We start from the raw sequence: 20,669 nt of genomic DNA on the forward strand, positions 1-20,669 counted from the left end.
CCTGACTAAAAGGCTAAAACCTCCAATGCTTTTGTTGGATTTGTTGAGGGACTTTTCCTTCAAAAAGAAACAGTGGATGCCTATGCATTCCCCAAAGCTCTATTCTTCCAGAAATACTGTGACTTTGAGAAAAGATGAAAAGAGAAACAGTTTGGTTCGGCAGAGATATGGTTTGGGTAATTTTTATTAGTTTCTCCAAGAGAAAAAGTGCTTTGTTGGTTTCATTAGAGGAACTACAGCCAGTTCTCAAAAGTGTGCTTTGTAAGGACACACATAGAAGTGGCATAAAGCAGCTCTGCACATACAAGGAAGAGCAGTTTTCAAGAGCAGTTTCACTGAAACAACTGTGTTTCAACCAAGAGTGAGATGCAAGAATTCAGGATCACTAGCTAAAATTCATAAAAATCGTAAGATGCAGACATGGCTTCACCCGAGATTCATTTTTTATTTAAGTCAAACAGTTTCATTCTCCTACCTGCAAGCAGCAACTCCTACTGGAAGACTCCTGGACACGGAAAAAGAGCAGTGAAGGCAGTAAAAGCTAAAGTTGCATGGCAGGTAGGACAGCAGACTAAACAAGAGCAGTACATTGCCATTTTGGAGTAGTACATCAAATATCTTGATCAATGAGACCCAGTAGCCAAGGTGACTGGCTGCTGACTTTCATCAAAAATGTCCAGTTCTATCAGTATATGCATCTCCAAAGTTCAGTGGATAAGATGGGCAACTTCCTTCTAGCCTAAAGATTAATGTGCCACTTAGACACCTCTAATAAAATTGTGAGCAGAACCTGAGAGTTACTGAAAAGAGAAGGGAAAGAGTCCCAGAGACCACACTTAGGAGAAGAAATTGGATCAAGCACCGTGCCCTGATCAACATTTCAAGCTGAAGAAATAACAAGGCACATTAAGACGTATCATTGTAGATCTTTCAGAACCAAGTGCATCTCTTCAGGCAAAAGAAGCTCCAAGATGCAGAAATCTGATGACATTTTCCCTGGTCCTCTCTCTCTGAAGTTAGAACTTAAAGGAAAAACAAACAAACAAACAAACAAGAAAAGCCATTTGCAACTATTTCCACAACCAAACTTAGGTTCTAGTCACCTGCCCTAGTGCTCTACAGCAGCCACAAATGGCAGAAATTAAAACCAAAACCCAATTACCACACACAACTCTCTGAAACATGCCCTTTGTCCAGACAGGCAACTCGCTGCTGCCTTTCACTGAGTGCATATTTCCCTCAAGAAAGTAGAAGGTTTTGTCCATAAAGAATTACTAAACCAGAAGATACTCCTTGATAAAACACCATGGTATCTGTATGACCTTCCATTTGCAACATGACTAACTTCTCTTGCAGGAATAAGTACAAAGAAGTTTTGTGGTAATTTTTTTTTTTTTTTTGTTTGGTTGGGTTTTTTGGTACCGTCTTTATTTGCTTGTTTAAGTCAGGTCTATTTTGACTTCTTGCTCCTCTGAGTCCTTCCACGACTGTGGGTCAAGATATCATCAGTTCAGATGACAAAAACAAAAGAAAACTTTTTCCCACAGTACACAGTAACTTAGAAAGAATGCTCAGGTACTACATAATCTCTTTGGGAACACCAGTGCCCTAACAAACTTTATGAAATGCAAATGGTATATTTCAGTACATGGTGAAAAGTCACATAAACAATCTCTTCTGCAGCTTTCGTGACTGTCTACTACTCTGCAATAACTTTTCAAAATATTCACACAACACCATGTCAGAGAAACTCAAAACTACAAAAATCCACACAAACCTGACAGCCTTCATTTAGGCCTCCTAACTTTCCCCTCTGCCAACAGTTCAACTCAATCTCATGAATTAACATTTAAGAACACCATAGCCACCTTGATCCCACCAGTCTTTGCAACAGCACAAGGCCTCTTAGATTCCTGTGGGCTGACACAGGTGCACACAGACTCTTGGTGGAAAAAAAAATTGTATTTCGTGTCCACTGGGTTTTTTTAGCTTTGTGAGACTTAATTTTAAGGAGATTTTTGCCAAGAATACGTCCTGTCTTTTACAACACACAAGTTAATATACTTCTGTAAGATTTCTCAGTTAACTGTAACATTGTCCTGGGGGAGGTCAAGGCACTCTATCATACATTGGATACATTTTTTTTTTCAGTAACTGATACAAACACACTGAAGTTTTGAAACACCTTTGTTCCACTGACAGAAAAGTTTAGAGGGTGTACAAGATCTTTGAGCACTCTGAAATATATTTTAGGAGTTGTGATTGAATTTGAGAAGATGAGATGAAAAACCTACAAATTTATCCTAAGCTTTTGGGACAGCAAACATTAAAACTGATGCCATGGAGACACAAACTTACAAGCCTTCCACACTAAAGTGTCCTTTTTCCTCTTTATTTGCAAGTATAACTGAGGTCAATTTATAAAATCGTTCCCTAAAGAACAATTATTCATAACAACCACAACTAAGACCTTATATTTAGGCATGTGGCTTTAAAACTTGGACATTTCTCATGTTCAGATTTTCTGCGTTAGTACCAGTCGCAGGGTGTGCCACCTGCTTCCATCCTCTGGTCTCTCCAGGCCAATCTTAACCCTTCAGAAGGTTTCCTACTCCTCTGCCTCCACCCAGTCACAGGATTACTGGGTTGTGAGGCTGCAGCGACAGCAGGACCAGGCTCATGGAGGCCCCTATGAGGAATGCACAGAGGACCCCTTTGTGTTTCCTAAAGCTGCTTGTGCAGGCCCCATAAAGACCTGTGTCCCACCTCAGGGAAACCACAAAAGGCACAAAAAGCCTCCAGACATCCTGGGCAGCGACACTCTCATTGTTCTTGAACAGGAATGTTGTGATTAAACATCAGAGCAGATTAATTTCCAGCTCAGATAACACTGAATACCACTAACAGGAACAGGAGGTATGTTCACAAGATACTGGAGATGAACAGGATTGCTGATTAACTGCCCCCAGCCTTCTTCCACGGAGTTCTTTCAGGCCTCTGTCCCATAAGCAGGAAGAAGTATCCTCTATCATATGAAGAGCTGACCCAGAAGCAATGAAGGATCTCAGAAACTAACACATACAGACCTGAGGTGTGAAATTACCTCAACCATGCAGAAACCACATGGATAGAGAACTTTAGAGTTCTAACTTTCTTTAGAGAACTTACACCTGAGCACGAGGTTCAGTGACAGACAAGGCAGTAGCTTTCTGTTCCCTGGAACCCTGATGCAGGACCCCAGGTAAAAAGATAACTCAGCACTCACAGGAAGCAGAGACTGCATTCCGAAGTATGTGAATCAGACAAAGTTACCATCCACAGCTGTGAGATCATTTGCTGAGAACTTCCAGCGGTATTTTCAAGAACTGAAAGACCATGTATCATCTTGACTTACAGCCACCCCCCAGAAACCAAATGGAGTATTGTCATGATAAACCAAAGCAAATCGGCAATTCTGCAGAACACAGAGGGTGTTTATGCAGATCTTCCCCTGCTGCAAGGAAAAAACCCACATTTGTAGATCACCATGCACATCCCACTGCCTAGCAAAGAGGCATCAGTCAGCCAGAATTAAGAGGAAACAGGAAAATTTCCCAAAGGATCAACCTGACAACCAGTATACAACAGGCCAGAGGTTCACCTGTGAACAGCTGTTAGTGAGATGTTTTAAGATGTCAAAGCAAGTTTGTCAACCCCACCCATGCACAATTCAGCTTTCATCAGTAACATAAGAAAGGACAAAATACCTATTTTCTTTGCATTCATTCATGTAAAAAATTCGTGCATTTAATCACTTATACACTAAGAGGACATACTGTGATTAAGTAGGCAGAATTTTCTAAAAATGAGGTTATGTAGCAAAATTTAAACCTACTGACAAAACATTTTTTCCTTCTTTAAGTGCCTTATATGGACTCCACAGTATGGACATATTTTTTACAGTATCCAAACTACAAATTGCAGGTCTGTTCCTTTCTTTTCTTCCTCATGGCAAGGAACACAGGAGAGCCAAGACTGGCAGCAACTTGCCAGACTTAGGCTACTGTTCTATACCCACACCCCAAATTGAAGGCTAATATTGTACAGTGTTTCTGAAGTCCCAAAACTGAGTTTAGCTTCCATTAGGACCAAAGCTCCTGAGAAGAGCTAAACTATGTCCTAGGAGTCAATGGGTATCAGCTCATGAGGTCCCTGTCAGTACAACTGTGCTGACAGCAGGACTAAGTGATTATTACGAGCATTAAGACAACATCAATCACCACAGACGGCATTTCCTTGCATGCACATTATCAACTCCCCTACTTGTTCACGATGTTTGTGTCTCCTGAGAAATCTTCAGCATCCAGCACGTACAGAGCCTCACCAAGGTATGACGTGGGGGCACATCAGCTGTATAAGCACTCAAGTCTTGACTTTCAGATTTCAAAAATATGTCCAGCACAAAGGCATGAACTACATGTTAGCAAATCTCCAAATGAATAGATTTTACTAAAAAGATGAAAGTCACCAATCCAGAAAAACTCCAAGTCAAGATGTCAAAATTATGACTTGCAGGTACAAAGAAAGAAATGTAGTTATTCTGTGCCTCATGCCCTTGGAGTGGTCTAGGTCAGGAAAAAACAATCTTTATGGGTCAGGAAACAATATTATTAAGAATAGCCTTTTGCAGGCACTTTATACAAAATAACATGGACGTATCTGAAACAGAAGACTGGTACTACCTTCAGAGAAAATTGTTTACAGTATCTGCAGGGCACAAGTCACAGTATGGGATGATGTACTTCAACAGTAAACTAAGGGGTTCTACAGCAAAAGAGAAGGGTCCACAAAGAAAAAAGCCTGTCTTAAGGTTAATGCATATGGACACAGAATGCAGTTCTACTCCACTTTTTTATTACAACCAGTAAGTAACTAACTGACAAATTTTCACAGATACTGTACCACATTTAATTTCCAAGCAGTAATTCTGATAGAGCATCTCCATTTGAACTAGCACAAAACCTAAGCAACTCTTTCATCTAAGACCAACACTGAGAAGTCATCTGCAGCCCAGACTCAAAAAGCCTCTTTTAGGATTATGCATCCACATACATTTCTGCAGATCTCGATTCTCCTCTTTAACAGACGGCTAAAGGTGGCTCTGCAATGTACCTGCTGAAGTGTAATGCAACCTGAGAGCTGAGGGCATGTATATCTGTATCTCCTACAGCCCAGGGAAAAACAACATCAACTGCCACCTTCTGTGTAAGGACATTTCTTTCCTGAAGACCAAGTGGCAGCAACTCGAGAAGGTAAGTATTGTACCATGCACTTTGGGGAAGAGCTGCTTCATTCTCATCATAATGATCCCATAACACTTCCTGGTAAATTAAAGAAAGAGGTATTGCCTGAACACATCCAGTAGCCATGAAGTCCTAGTCATTCTGTTTAGGCATATGTAAAATACAAGCTGCAGGCAATGGTAGTTTCCTCCTCTCTGTTCAGAGCCACTACAGAATTTCGAGAGCTACTGTCCAGTTTGCCACTTCTAAGGCAAAATCCTTCTTTGGAAAAAGGGGGAGACAGCTCAAATCAGTCCCACATTAACCTTTCCAGCTCACTCAAGCTTTGATTCCAGTATCAAGTGGCACAATTTACATATCAGAAATTGAAATTTCAGAGTCTCCACTTCATTGCAAAGCAACTATATTTAAATTGTTCTTTCCCAAATCCCACAACATGGTCACTGAAGACCACTTACATCCATCATCTTTTCTATGTGTTAAAATTCTAATTTTAAGTACTGCGAAGAAAAGGTTTTGCTACTGTTACGAATATTGCACATTTTCCCACAACTTTAAAAGCAGTAAGTGTTTTAACTTTAAATGTAGCACCAGACCACCTCCACCATTAATTTCTTTTATGTGTGGCAGAAAGAGTAAGGAGTCCCAGAAGTCTAAAATAAAACTTGTGAGGTAAATGTGACAAAGTTTCTAAAGCAAGAGTATTTTCAAGTTTATGGAATAACAAAAATTACGATTGCTGAATGTTTTATCTGTTAGAAATTGCCACCTTTACTTAAGCACTAAAATCTACCAAATATAGTGAAGTACAGCAAAAGACCTTTGTACCGAAAGGTAAAATGATTTAACTATATTCTTTTCAAATACGAGAATTTTTGCTCACAAAAGGATTGTAAAGATGAAAAGTATACCCACCACGTACCAGACTGAATTATGGATTCAAAAGCTTTCACTCTAAGCAGTACATCCTGAAAAGTCTTTTGAAAAGGTGGCGTAAGTGTTCAGTAGACAGAAAGTCTTGCCTAGAAGACTGGCCTTCTATACATGCCATTAAGACAGAATAATAGAACTTCAAATACTACAGTAAGAGCTCATGAACCTCATTAACTCTGCTTTCAACTGTATAGTATCACCAAACAAAGATTAGGGAAATTAAGAACACAATGAGTTAGGAAACAATGGCACTTAGTATCATAACTAAGATATAATGACATTGCTTTTCCTCATCAAGAAAATATGTAGTACAGGTCCACAACAGCAGGCTTCAACTGTGGAAGTGACTTAAGAACTTTACAGCCCCCCTTCCACCTTGCTGCAATGTTCAGCAGCTCTGAGCACACCCCAGGTGCTCTGTGCAGAGAGCCACTATGAAGTGCATGATGGAAATGATCCAGCTGAAAAGTATCCATCCACAAATGGGGAAGTGGAGGGGTGGGGGCTTAAAATAAGCAAATACAGTTGCATCTAAGCTCCACAAGGAATTAGCTGCCAGTGATGACGGTGCATCTGACTGTATGCACTTGGAGGAAAGGATAAATGGAAGGGTCAAGATCTTGAGTTACTAGTCAGTGCATTCAAGACAATCACAACAAAACAACTTCTGAAATCAAAGTAATTACACAGTTTGAAAGAGCCAAAAAGAAGTCTGGTTATTGAAAAGCCCATGACATGCACAAAGCAGCTGCATGAGCAGCTCTCAGCAGACAGTCTTCAAACCATGCTTGTCTCAGTGTGTTCCTCCAGGCAATATTTGGGTTCACTTAAGCTTCATGCAGAGTACAGTACATACAAATCATTACATCCTAATGCATTTAAAGAGAACTCTTTCCCTACCTAATCTAAGCTTATGCCTGTGCATTGTTTAAAGATACAGAAGTATTTGGGGTTTACATGTAGTAACAGTATGTAAAGTCACACTGATCTTGTTAGGAACAAGCACTAGCACCTCAAATGAAAAGTCATTTTCTGGACTCTTTAGGAGAAGCAACCACGAAGCAAAGTAAGGCAGGATATATCCTGCTGTAGTGAGCTGGAGCTCTGTGAGCAACTTGCACGACTTTGAAATTCTTAAACAAAATATTAATGAAAGATCATCTGCAAAGACAAAAGATGCCACGGAATTCAGCAAGGAGAAAGATGGTTTTATAAAAAAGGCTCAATGAAAAGACAGAAGAGATGACTAGTTTTATGGACTTGCAGTACACAGAGACATCAGTCCCCAAGAGCCAAGTCTGGACAGGTTATCAACAACCACTGCAATTCACACTAGACCTAGACTGCCACTCTGGTGTCATGCCAGGCCAAGAGTGCTTCAGAGAACGAGGGTGAAGCAGAAGTGAATGTGATTTTGTGGACTACAAAGCAGTTAAAACTTACTTTTTTTTTTCTGCAAACCATTAATTTTTTATTCCTTTCCATTGCCCATCTGTTGTGTGAAGATCTTTTTCAAGCACAGCTGAAACAACTGCACTTGTTAAATACTATGATTTTTCATCCCACAGAACAGTAAATACTGCAGAAACTGGTACTGGATTTCCAGCCAGATATGTGGTTGAAGGCAGTAAAATACAGACAAGTAAAGTCAAAACCTAAAGACAAGGAAGATATAGGAGAGAACTGGAGGTACCCAAACTGTTCCCTAATACAGAAAAGAAGTCTTCAACCAATACTATTTGTAAGCCAGGAGAAAAATAAAAATCAAGTCAGAAACTCAGGGAACTGTAGTTTTTAAAAGGGAACAGAGATTTAATATGCAAATGAGCTGCTACAAAAAATTAAGAGAAGCTGAGTGGGTTCTTTACCAGAACATGCTCTTGATTTCTAGAGGAAGGAACATCTTCAGTATTATCTTTCTAAAACACCATGTTCACATGTATTATGCTTCTTCTCCACATAGAAACATGCTAAGATAGAGCCCTAAAAGAGACTCCTTCAGCCCAAAGGAAAATTGATTTCTGGTATTTTCTGCCTGTCCTGCCTGCTGCTGTTTAAAAAAAAGAAAAAGATCAGCACCATACTTACACAGTGAACCAGCTGCGGTCCGTCCTCTTTTTGACCTTTCTTGATTAGCTTTTTCAGAAGCCAGAGAAGCTCTGGTTCGAATATTTCTTTTTACAGGGTTCTGCTGTGATTCTGCAGCCTTCTCCACTCCATGAAAGTATTTCATGTGATAATGCAATAACTTGGCTTTGCGGAAGGATTTTGAACAGTCCAAGAACTTGCATCTAAACTTGTGATCTTGGTCAACAGTTGCAACTTTTTTTGATGCAAGAAAATCTGTTCTCCTACAAGGTTTTGTTACTGTAAGAACAAAACAGAAAAATTGCCCCATGCATTTGCTATATTTATCAAATGGTTTCCTAAACTTAAAACAGCAAAAAGAACTTAAGTAAGCATGCATTCAAATGTATTAGCTATGAAATGCTAAAAGTAAAATGTTAATGCCTTTTCTGCCTTTCAGATCAATAACTTTAAAGGGAGAACTCCACCCTACAGCTCATAAAAACTGGTTGTCGTGACGCCACTGTTTCTATGAATAAGTTACAACATTTTGCTTCCCTGAGTCCTTGCCCAACAGCTGATATCATCGTGTAGTGCTCTTGAAGATAAAAGACTGAATCTCACAGAGATTACATCCCTAAGTAAGAACACTAAAGATTATTTGTTTACAATTATTCACACCTTTGGTGAAAGCACTTTCCAAGAAAACAGTTCTGCTTCTCTGCTTACAATTATTTTGCTACCTCCTTTCTGGGTGCACAGTCCCATCACCAAAGCCTGGTTACTTCCAAAGACAACAGAAGCAGTATGTCAGAACATTTTTCAAGTAAAATTAAAATTTATTTCAATTTCTAAGCAGCAATGAAACACAAAATTGCTTGCATCTGTTACAAAATGTTCCCTATGAGCTGTACTTACTTAGTTTCTCAAAAAAGCAAGGGAAGTTTCAAGATTCATATGTAAGAACACTTTAAGGCACCTATTCCACAGAGCACTGTTGTGCAACCCAGGGCTGCATCTATCATGAATTTCAGAAACTTTCAGTTCATGTTTTTGCTAAGAAACATACAAAAAACCATTTCGAACTAAATCAGATTACTGTCACCAGTATCTGTACTCAATACAACACGAGAGGTAAAACTGAGGAAACAAATCTAAGTAGATCTAGACAATTATCAATCACTAATACACACACAGCATCAAAAAATCCCTCTCCAGCTAGAAGAAAGGAGGAAAGGCAGTATCATTTCTAAAAAACAGCTTCCAAATACAATTTTTCAATTTGTTTTGCCAGTACTAAAGTATTTTTTCCATATTTGTGTTTTTGACTTTTAGGATTAAGAAAGAAGTGTTTAACTACAAGACCCAAACCTAATAACAGTGACTAAAATTGAAAGGATGCAGCACATGAATGACAATTAAGATATTATTAGAAGTATTAGAAATAGCTGTAAACAAGGGACAAAAGTACCCAGAAACATTATGAAGAAGAATAAGATTTTCTGTAATTGCAGGAAGGCATTGAACAGAAGAACTGTTAAAGGCAGTGTCAACCCAATCCTGGAGTAAAAACACAGGACAGTTTGTTTCCAAGCTTTTAGCATGCAGTAACAAAAGTGGTGTTACTGAGCAGGAGACTTAAAGGTTATGTCACAGTGCACAGAAGCATCCTAGACTGCTGTATCTGAGGCACACAGCCTTTAAGTACTGTGTACAAACCAATCTTGGACACAGAGAAAACACAAGTAATTGTACCCTGATGCATAGGGAAAGATTAAGTCATATGTAACACCAAGCTGGTTAAAAGAAAGAATATGCAGTGAAATTGGAGAAGGAAATTGTACAAAGAAAGACACTAGTTTCAGGTGTTTCACAGTGGTCATGACCAGGAGGAAGACACTGAGGCATAGCCACATTAAAAACATGCTGACAGGAACATCAATAAGACTGCAGCAAAGCCAGACTCACACTTGCAGAATGACAAAGTTTGCCAACACCAAAATCAAAATATACTGCAGACCATCAAAAGCTGCATTCAGGAAGAATGAAAAAGTATCTCAGGAAGGCTTAGTGCAATGGCCTGTGGGTTTAGTGAAAGCAAACACAGAAAAGTTCTCTTGACTGTAAAGGAAAAAAAACAGCATTTGGGACTACTGAGAATGCTGAGAACTTGTTACTATTTAATAACCAACATGAAGCTGGAAAACATAACCACAGCAGAAGGGAGTAATGGGGTCCAAAGACTTAACAAAAAAACATTACAAAGATGACAAGGGAAACTATTATAACATCACACAACTGTCAGGATGATGCCCTACATCCAAGCTCAGAGCACTTCCCCCTCCACTGAGCTGGACAGACTCTGGAGAAGATACAGGGAATGGCTTCTAACCGATCAGCTACAAGTTAGAAGAGGAAAGGATTGCATTAGCTGAAGTTAGAAATAGGGATAACAAAGACATGGGAAAAGGAAAAGGAAGCAGACAAAAAACTTACTGCAATGTGCAAAAGGAATGTATTCAGAGTAATAAAAATACAGACGATCCCACAAAATTTGAAACAAAGCTTCAGTCATTCCCATCACTACATTTTCCCTCTTTACAAGTAGCACAACAGAACTCCCAGTCACCCAGGCAGAGCGGGAAACTGACAACCAACTCTGCCACTCAGGGGAGCCTCTGGAGAGCCCACGCTCCGTGTGCTCTGAAAATGACTTCCTACACCAACACCTGAAGGGGCAGCTACCATCCTTACACGGAGATAGAATTTTTGCTCACAACATATGGCACTAAAATTGGTTTCTATAGGAAAAGGTTTAGTGTATTGTCTTCAGATTTTCAGGCACTTGCTTTTTCAGAGGAGCTTGGTGGGTATTTTCTGTGAGTACAGAGGAAAATGAATGGTAAACTGGCACCTGTTATTTCTCCCATGATTATAATCAAAATTCAAACTCCTCATCTGCTTTTCAGTCAGCCATTACAATATTAAGCACAGACACTCATGGTCAAACATCGGTGTGTCCTTTAAGTTTCACTACAGAGGAAAACATTCCTTCAGTGTTCTAGTCAGCAACCCCTCTCACTCCTCACTGGGCTGAATTATCCAAGGCTCAAGCTATGACCACGCAGTGTTGAAGCTTCCAAGTCCACCAGAGGTGTTTTTACTCCATCACCAATTCTCTGTTTGATGTGACTCTTGCTGAGACAGGAATATTTGGCAGCAGCATGGTACCTTGATGAAGGTCTGCCATCCTGTGGCATCTCCTGCAACACCCGGGTAAACAATCCCAGAAAGCCACCAGTGCACAGACCTCTTCCCATTTTCCCCCACTTAAAGCTGGCCTTACTGCAGTTTTGAGCCATTAGACCGCCACACACAATTGCCTGCTAAACTGAGGGGACTTCCACTCTCTATTTCCTAGTCTCCAAAGAAATATTAAGTGAAGATCAAATTATTTCTTCACCTGCTGTTAAACTGAACACATTGAAACACTCTAAAACTCATGTTCTCTGGTGCATTATGTTCATGATAGGTCATAATAACAAACGTTCTTGAGCAGACAGTTTTCACACTGTGCTTTGGACCACTTCACACCACTGGGCCAGTGTCCTCACTAATTACTTATTTCATTCAACTTATTTCTTCTGTAATCTTTGTTGTTTTTCCTGAGCTCACCAAGTGTTTCATCATTTCAGCTCTCAAACTACATTTCTTCCTTTATTTTCAAAAACCCTCTTTCTTTCAATATCTCAGTTGTGAAACAAAAACCATCTTGCTTAATTGCTCAAGTTAATTTAGGTAAGGACAGCATCCAAGAATTTCCAGTGCATCCAGAATCCACAGAAGGAGATGCCTGGTGTAAGAAATATATAAGAAAGAGCACCAATAATCACAGATAATTACATATTTATAAACTTGAGGGGTTGTGAGCTGTAACATTACCTGGCATTGCAAGAACTACTACAGATAGTATTTCCTACAGCCCTCCACTCACCATTTTCCCCCTGTGCTGGAAATAAATTGGTACCAATAAAAGCAGCCTGTACTGGGCAGTAAATCATGCAGTGCACCACTCACACCTCAACCCACCTTTGGAGGGGCCAGGTGAGGGGATGTAAAGGCTTTACCTGCACTTTGAGGTGTAACTGAAATACTGTGACCAGATTATGGTGCCTCGCTGTAAGGAGCTTTAAATGAGCAAGGCAGGAAGGACTTATTTACCTACCATATATTGTTAGGCTCAAAAATACAATTTTCACACTATCTTGAAGGGATTAAAGCCTATTCAGGGTGAGCTGCAGGAGAAACAGCCACTCTCTCAAACTGATGCAAAGATCTTATGCTTCTCCTTAACTGAAACCCAAAGCTAAGAGCAACAAAATTAGAAAAGCAGGTGTAAATATAAGGCAAATAGAATCCCTGATGCATATCCATGCAAATAAGTAATTTCAAGGGTGCTGGCAAATACTACTACAAACACAATAGCAGATCTGTGCAAAGCAAAGGCAGCTCACCTTTAAAGTAAAAGGAATTTTTAAGAGTAAACTCACATGAACAGCTGTGGAATGCTTTTAAATCTGTTTTCAGATATATGCAGAGCTTTAAATTTGCCAACAGACTGTCACATATTTTTTGGAAAGACAACTTGACTTAGCTACATTCTGATCACCATTTCTGGTCCCTTGTCATTAGAGGCGCCCAAAGCCAGCAGAACAGGATCTTAATTCTTCAGTACATGTAATTATTCAGAATTTTGTTGAAACTTTTTAGAAAGGAACTTAAGTTTTGACAAGCAATGCTATATCCCCCTTTCAGAACATGTTACAGACAAATAAATTTTAAAACATCTCAGTCATAGGGAAGACTCCAGACTGTGTTTGCTGTTATAAATGTCTGCAACCACTATGAATCTTGAATCATATACTTAACCAGTGACTAGAAAAACACCCTTTAAGAGGAGTGCTTTTGTCCTTAAAAATTCCTGATATTCAAATGCTATAAAAATCATGTTCTTCCTGTACATCATGCAAGGTAAAACTTGTACTACCAGAATGCATTACTCAACAATGCCAAATATCACATAGAGGAAAATAGAGGTTTTACAGAATTTTCCTACAGGAAGATAATTAATTCCCACTAAGCAACTAAAGTCTACAGACAAATAATAATGGTAATACTGGGTTACAATAATGTCTTTGTTCTACACATGGAAAGCTACCAATGACTTTAACTTCCATGCTGTACTTTGCGGGAATCTCACATGCAATAAAAACCCTTGTCTCCCACACACAGCACCTACTCCAACAATGTACTTCACCCCTTCCCAAACCCCAAATCTCTTTAAAACACGTGGCAGACTGAGAACATAATGAACATAACTGTCTGACATACAGTTTTATCTGGAGCTTATCTGTTCACTTGATAGTGAGTTAACTCAGCTCTCAGTCTCCAACACCAGCTGTTTTTAGGACAGCATGCCTGGGCTCTGCAACACAACTACCCCTCCGCAAGAGCCGGAAGCCACTGGCAATTTTCAGAGGCACTTCCAGATCCCACCTAGAGGCATCTACCACTGTCATGCTGCTACACACACATGCCACTACCAGGTAAAAGACCAAGCCCTGCTGTTCCCCCATCAGGCAGCTCATCAGCACTGGGGGGACACTGGTACAATCCCACAACCAAGACAGAGCATGGAGAGGGAAACACAGATCCACTTTTAACTACAAAGGATTTATCTGTGACACAATCTATGAATTTTAAAACCCTCATCTCAAACTGCTTGTTAATAAGATTTTTCATGTTGGTTAAGTAGGGAAATGTAGATTTCTGTGCTTGGATTTTGGGTAACAGTATTTACTCAAAGACCCTGCATAGCTTTTAGCCCCAATCCTTAAGAGTGCTTTACAAAAAAAACCACGTGCTTGCCACACCTGGATGTCCACCCAGGTGGATAGATGATTTCTAATGTTAACTGAAACAACTTTTAATAACATAAAATAAAATCCATGCTCAGAAGTGTGGATTTTTATGTACCACCAGTGTTGTACTTCAGGTCAGAATTCAGTGTGAGTGCATATTCCCAAATTAACTTTAACCTAGCTTGCTCAAGTCCTGACAGAAGAGCCAGGAACAAGAGCGCACAAACTCCATCAGTGCCTTTGGGCAGGTGTCAGCCAAGCCCTATTTCCACAACTTTGCTGCTTGTATCTAATGAAGCAAGCTCTGAAGGCCACATCCCACACATTCCATTAGTGTGAATGACACCGCACACACAGATATTACACATTCAGCTGGAATTCTCCCGAGTTTAAACCCAAATTACAAATGCTCAGCAATATCTGAAGGAGACCAACATCAAAAGAGCTCTATTTTCTAAATACTAAAAGACCATTTACACATCCAACCCGAGCGAAGGAAAGAGGTCAGTTCCTTTCGGCACTGAGGGTACACGTTAGTGGAAAGGGAGAGGACATGTCACTTGAACAGTTACACCAGAGTGAGTGAAAGAAGATACGTGCAAACAGGAGAGAAATTTAAAATAACCAACAAACAACATACACAGATTACTCCAATGTTGAGCAACTGTAAATCTCTCCAAATGCTCTGTTCCACTTAAAATTAAACTTGTTTGATAGAGCATAAACTAGGAAATACGTAGTTCAAGTTTCCCCAGTTAGCTGTAGATCCAAAGATTAAAGTTAGAAGAAATAATCACAGGACAGCACTACATTTTGACAGTCTACTATCTGCATATGAAATTTTAGTTTGAAAAGCAAGGTAAGAACACTCCCCAGCTAAGAGAAAAGAGAGTATACATCAAGACAGACACTGAAATGTTTGAACTATTTCATAAATTTGCACTACACTATTTCATAAATTTGCACCTCCAAGTCTAAACATAAGGATATAAAAATGCACCATCAGGATTCTCAGACAGCAGTAACAGTAAGGCAGTAGCAGTAACAGTTACCACATACCCGCAGCACATTAAGGAGAAAAGAACCTGACCTTTTAAGGTGCTAAGTCCAATTTAAAGCGGAATTCCAAACACTGAAAACAAGCATTTGTTAACTTCATTCATGCTGAAAATATTACACCCAGTCATTTAAAAATTATGATCTCCACTTTTAAGATTGCTGTCCAACTCAAAAGCATAAGATTAAAACTGAGTTGATAAAGAATAAAAATATGCTTTTTTTACCAAGGTTAACATTGCAAGAATGCACAATTTTAACACTTGTACAAGTACAAAACACCTGGTGCATTTGCTTTAAGAAATGCATCAACATTAAATATGAAAAATCTGAACCTGTAGCAGCAGAAGGTTCTTGAGTTCTGACAGTGACAGAGGAAGACCCAATGTCTTCAGCTTTTTCTTCCTGCAAACTGGCATCTGGACTGAGTGCTGTGCTATGCGACGTGTTTCCAGGTGATCCGTGTTCACTGAAACTTTGGTCAGATTCAACAGGAATTTCTAACTGGACTAGAATGAAAAAAATTTAACACTGAGTAAAATGCATACAAAAGCATACTGCAGAACACCGCGGGGGAGGGGGGATCTTCATCACATTAGAGAGGAGAAAAACACCCATCCATGCTCTGACTGCTTGCTCTTGGGTCACAAAATTTTTACAACACAACTAACTTGTAGCACCCCTCTAAATTTACCGCTGCTTAGAAACATACAAGCTAACTGTCTAGAGCCCAGAATAGGACAGATCTCCTCAAACTACTACAAGAGCTCCCCCAAAAGGGAAAGGCAGTGAAGCACAGGGCAGAAAAGGGAGTATCATTTCCCCCCAGTTTAAGCATAGAAGCATCCCATTTGATGCTTTTAGTGTTCAACAACAGGATTAAACTGTAAGAACTCTGAGTTCAGCACTTGGGCTGTTACTTCTACAATCTCAAAGTGTTAAAACATTGAAATTACTTCATTTTCACAATTAGAACCTGCATTCCCTAAAAAACAAAACCAACCAAACAACAAACCCCAAACCAAACTATTTCCTTGAATATTTTTACAGCCTATGGAGCTCTCCTTTTGCAAGGCCAGTTATTCCTCTACTGTAAAAATTCCCACCACCCAAAGGAAATGCTAGGGTTACTGACAGAGAGGGAATCAAAAGCCAAAAGCAATCAGGGCAGCAGAGCAGTAGAAACTTTCAATGAGTTTTCCCTGCACTGCTGATGCATCAGGTTTTAATGGCATATATGGAGTCTGCAGCTTAAGCAACTGAAAATATACAGCTTGCAACAACTACATGATGACCTCTTCACAAAAATCCAGGGTACAGTGCAAAGCCACTTACCCTTCTCAGATTCATTTTGGTTAGATACTGCATCTTTCCAAGGTTGAATTTCCGTGGAAGTTGTGACAAGATCTGTATTTAAAATCTCATGGCTAATACTGGATGAGAGTCTTGAAGAACGCCTCCTGATCTGGTCTCTCTCAGTATTATCTGAAGAGTTCTTAAATTTTTCCTGAGCTGGAACAGTTGTATTAATGGTACCATGCAGTTACAGGAGTACAAACAGAGGACAAGCAAGCTTTCAAGTTCTTCCCTCCCTTCAACAGCTTGAAAGTGTGTTTTTTAAGGACTAGGGCTAACAGCAAAAGCTAAAAAGCCTGGGTAATTAGGCCTCTGTAAAAGCTGCAATGGTAAATTACAAATAAGCATAAAAATACAGCAAAAACTCTCAACTTTTTTCTTCTAGTAACAGATTTGAAGTACAAATACAGATCAGTTTCTTACTGGTTTCTTATTGAGAAAAAAAATTCCACAGAGTAAAATGTACACAAAAGCATACTGCAGAGCAGTGGGGGTGTGTTTGTCACACTATACTGGAGCTGGTCTAAACAAGCTGTTCCACAGATGTAAGTAATACCAGGAGTTAGACGAGACAATTCAGACACACAAACAACCATGACTGGGCTAGATAACCTACACACACTGAAGTTTAAGACTCTGTGGTATTAAGGAAAGAGCTTTCTTCAGATCTTCTTCTCCTTGGTCATGACACTACTACAGAGAATATAATTTTCTTTCCTCATCAACACATTCAAGTTCCTCAGCCTCCACACAGAGCACACAAAGATAAAGCAGAAGCTATCTGACTGCAGTGGCTGAGTATTTACGGAGTATTAGAGTGCCCTTGCTAAGCAAAGCAGTAAATCCTCCATCTAGTAACTGAACAGTTTCTACAACTTTTAAGGCTTTTATAGCCTTCTATGTATTGGAGGCAATATAATCACTGCCATCCCTGCATCTGTGAATTTTTGCATTAAGGCTCACAACTTATGCCTCCTTTATCCAAAACCAACTTCCAAGATTTAGGAGGGAATTCCAGCATGATGATGCCACATATGAATGGCAAATCTGAGAAAAACCAGTGCTGTATTTTAGTCAATGCATCTATCACAATTCAAGATTATTCCACAGCCATTTTACCCCTCCCCCCCGCCTTAAGCTTGAAGAACTTTTATATTTATACACGCGCGCACACAGTGTGAGATCTGAATACCAAAAAACTCACACAAGTTTTTTTCAATCCTGGGACGCTTCAATGGAACATCACATCCTTTAGGTATTTTCCGACGTCTTAACTCTAAAGTTATGGGCTGCAGTGTCTGAGAACTTGGCTCTACAGATTTAGATGAAGAAAAATTGACTGAATACAAAGCTGTGAAACAACCCAAATTCCCAAGCCTCACAAGCTGAAATACTGGACTTGCATAAATACAGCTTCATCTGCTTTCTAAAATTTACAGATTAGGATTTAATCCAACTACAGGTATGCTTTATATTACACGATGGTTACTTGCCTAAATCTAATCTCTGACCAAACCACCAAGGCTCCGAACTTCAATATGTTCTTGGCTGTCCTGAACAAAGATGAGCTTAAAATTTTTTAAGAGTTCATAGAGATTTAGGCTGTGAAAGAGCAAGATGCTTGTCATTCCTTTAGGTAAGTTTAAGAGTGTTCTGGTACATGCCTAAACATTTAATCTTGGCTACATACCCGTGGGAGGTGTTACTGGTGGTCGGCCACGCTTTCGCTTAGTTTCTTTCGCATTTTCCTGTGGACTCTTTACATTATCATTCTCAGGCTTCTTCTCAATTTGTGTATCTACTGAATATTCCATATCATGCTCTGATATATTCTCTTTATCTTCTTTTCCATTCTTAGATATATTCTTTTCTGAGATCTTGCCTTTTTCTGAGATGACTATAAATTTTCCCTCTTTATCGGGTTGTTTAACTCGTTTCTCAGTCTTTAATGTCTTTTCATCTTCGTCTTTCTTTGCATTACCTGTTGCTTTCCTCTGCTCTTTAAATTTCTCCCAGTTTTCAGGAGATGACGGAATTTCATTACCTCTTTCCTTAGGCTTAGCATCACCCACAATATTCTAGAATAAAGAGAATGACATGAAAATCAAATATTGTAGTCTAAAAGCCACCCCCCTCCCCTTTGTATTTAGCAGACCTGCATCCTTGTCCAATTTTTCAAGTGATAAAAGTACATGCTCTATTGCAACCCACAGATTAAAACTTAGAGGCACCCGAACTGGTGAAGGACCTGTGCAATGTCAACAGGACAGGGCAAGAAATCCATTCTTCACCACGCAATGGCAGAAGAGATTTGCTGTTCCTTTGTTCCCAGATGCAGGCTGGGTCCCTCCTAGCTTGTGCAGTACTACATAAAACCTACTTGGGACACTGCAGGAAGACCAGGAGTCAGGAGCACAGAAAATGGCAAACAGCTCAATCACTTGGATGTGCAAACTCCTTTCCTCTCACAGAAGAGTCTCATTCAAAACAGACATGCAGTTTGCTTGTACTAAACACTGCTGCTGAAACTGCTAGGCAGAGTCATGTAAAGCAATTGCAATCAGCACAGTCATCAAGAAGCATGTGATGTTAAGAATTTAAACAATCAAATTTAAAAACAAAACTTAAAACTTTTTCTGTAATTTGTGTTCAGCATGAGAGGACATGAAAATCCTTAACAGTCCCTAATCAGCATGCTACCGAGGCAACATTCAACTGCCAGCCCATTTCCCCATAGCTCTTATTAGATAACACCAGGCCAGGAAGAACACCCTGTATGAACAGCTCACTGCTATTCCACCACCTTCCCCTTTTGTGATCAGGCTTTATATTATACCACTGAGAAGGGGTGGGGAGGATGATATATGCTGATTATGGTTTTGTCCCCTTTCAATGATCCTGCTACAGGCTGTCCCAGATGAACAGGAACCTTCTAGCTTTGCACATGGATTAATACTTGGTCATGTGTCAAGACTGCCTTTAGTTCAACTAACTTCTCACTTCCTGTTGCCTAACCGAAGCATTAAGGAGCAACCATGCTCCTTCCCAGACACAATTCTACAGGGCACAAGAAGCTTCAACTCTGACCCAGGATCAGGACAGGAAAGGCTAAATACCTCAACACCTTTTTGGGGAAAGAAAGTGGAACAGGTGATTTGAGCTACATGAAATTCTGAGAATCCACTTACAACTCACTATCTCCTTGTACTGCACTACATCTTGCCTATTCCCACCCCAATGTTCCTGTCTATACGTGGCTTACATGAACTGATACCTTTTAAGGTATTTTCAGACCATAGCCTTCAGAAATAATACTGATGCACTAAAATGATGAACATGCAATCTGCTCCACCCTCTATGATATTATTTCAACCATACTTCGTAGCCATGTTATTAAAAAAAAAGTCACTGTTTAAAAGTGTGAAATCAAATTGCATGCATATTTCATGAAAACAGCTAGGCAAATGGGAAGGAAGTCTTTCACATGTCTGAGCACCCCTTTTACCAGACATCCTATAAGTTTGTATTCTGCAAATACCTTACGGGAGAAGCTCCAGTGGCAACTTGAACATTAGAAAGAAAAAAAACCCCAAACAACAACTCAAAAAACAACCCTCAGGCAACTATGTTTCAACAGTTGTGATGCTCACAAAACCACGTGATTTGAATCAAGTATGTGCTACTGGAACACTCATAAGCCATCTTAGCCAAAATATTCTCAAGAAACTGAATCATGAATATAGTATGTCTGAATCACCTCTTGGTGCTCCTGAATTCTTAAAAGCTGTGTGCCCTTGCAAAGGCGCATCCACACTGTTGCAGGTCATTAGCATTTTACCATCATTGTTCACCATAGCCAGTTACACCCTCTACACAGGGACAGAGTAACACTCCAATTAAAGAAATTATGACCTGCTTATTTTGCTCCCTTCAGGAGCTGTGTGGGTTTGGAGCCTTTTCTTTTTCCCCACACAAGTAGTAAGACATGAGCCATGTGTGCCTTCATGACTCCAGTCTCTCCTCCTGAAGAACAGGAACAAGACACCTCCCCTCC

General features: G+C 39.7%; 1 protein-coding gene across 7 annotated transcripts in view; it reads right to left on the reverse strand.

Moving 5' to 3' along the window:
* Window positions 1-20,669, reverse strand: part of PHF20 (PHD finger protein 20) — a 69,241-nt gene that overhangs the window by 26,702 nt on the left and 21,870 nt on the right. For 5 of the 7 annotated variants that reach the window (XM_042021699.1, XM_042021696.1, XM_042021700.1 and 2 more), the window contains 5 exons: window positions 18,306-18,693; window positions 17,820-17,927; window positions 16,595-16,771; window positions 15,595-15,768; window positions 8,304-8,582 (listed from right to left, as the gene is read on the reverse strand). In XM_042021699.1, coding sequence (XP_041877633.1) covers window positions 8,304-8,582; window positions 15,595-15,768; window positions 16,595-16,771; window positions 17,820-17,927; window positions 18,306-18,693 — 1,126 coding nt within the window. The remainder of the gene's footprint in view (window positions 1-8,303; window positions 8,583-15,594; window positions 15,769-16,594; window positions 16,772-17,819; window positions 17,928-18,305; window positions 18,694-20,669) is intronic. The other 2 variants (XM_042021702.1, XM_042021701.1) reach the window with 1 other exon arrangement.

Source organism: Corvus kubaryi, unplaced genomic scaffold (genome assembly GCF_017639235.1).
Source record: "Corvus kubaryi isolate FWS band 111438036 unplaced genomic scaffold, C.kubaryi_AGA036_p1.0 37157, whole genome shotgun sequence".
Classification (NCBI taxonomy): Eukaryota; Metazoa; Chordata; class Aves; order Passeriformes; family Corvidae; genus Corvus; species Corvus kubaryi.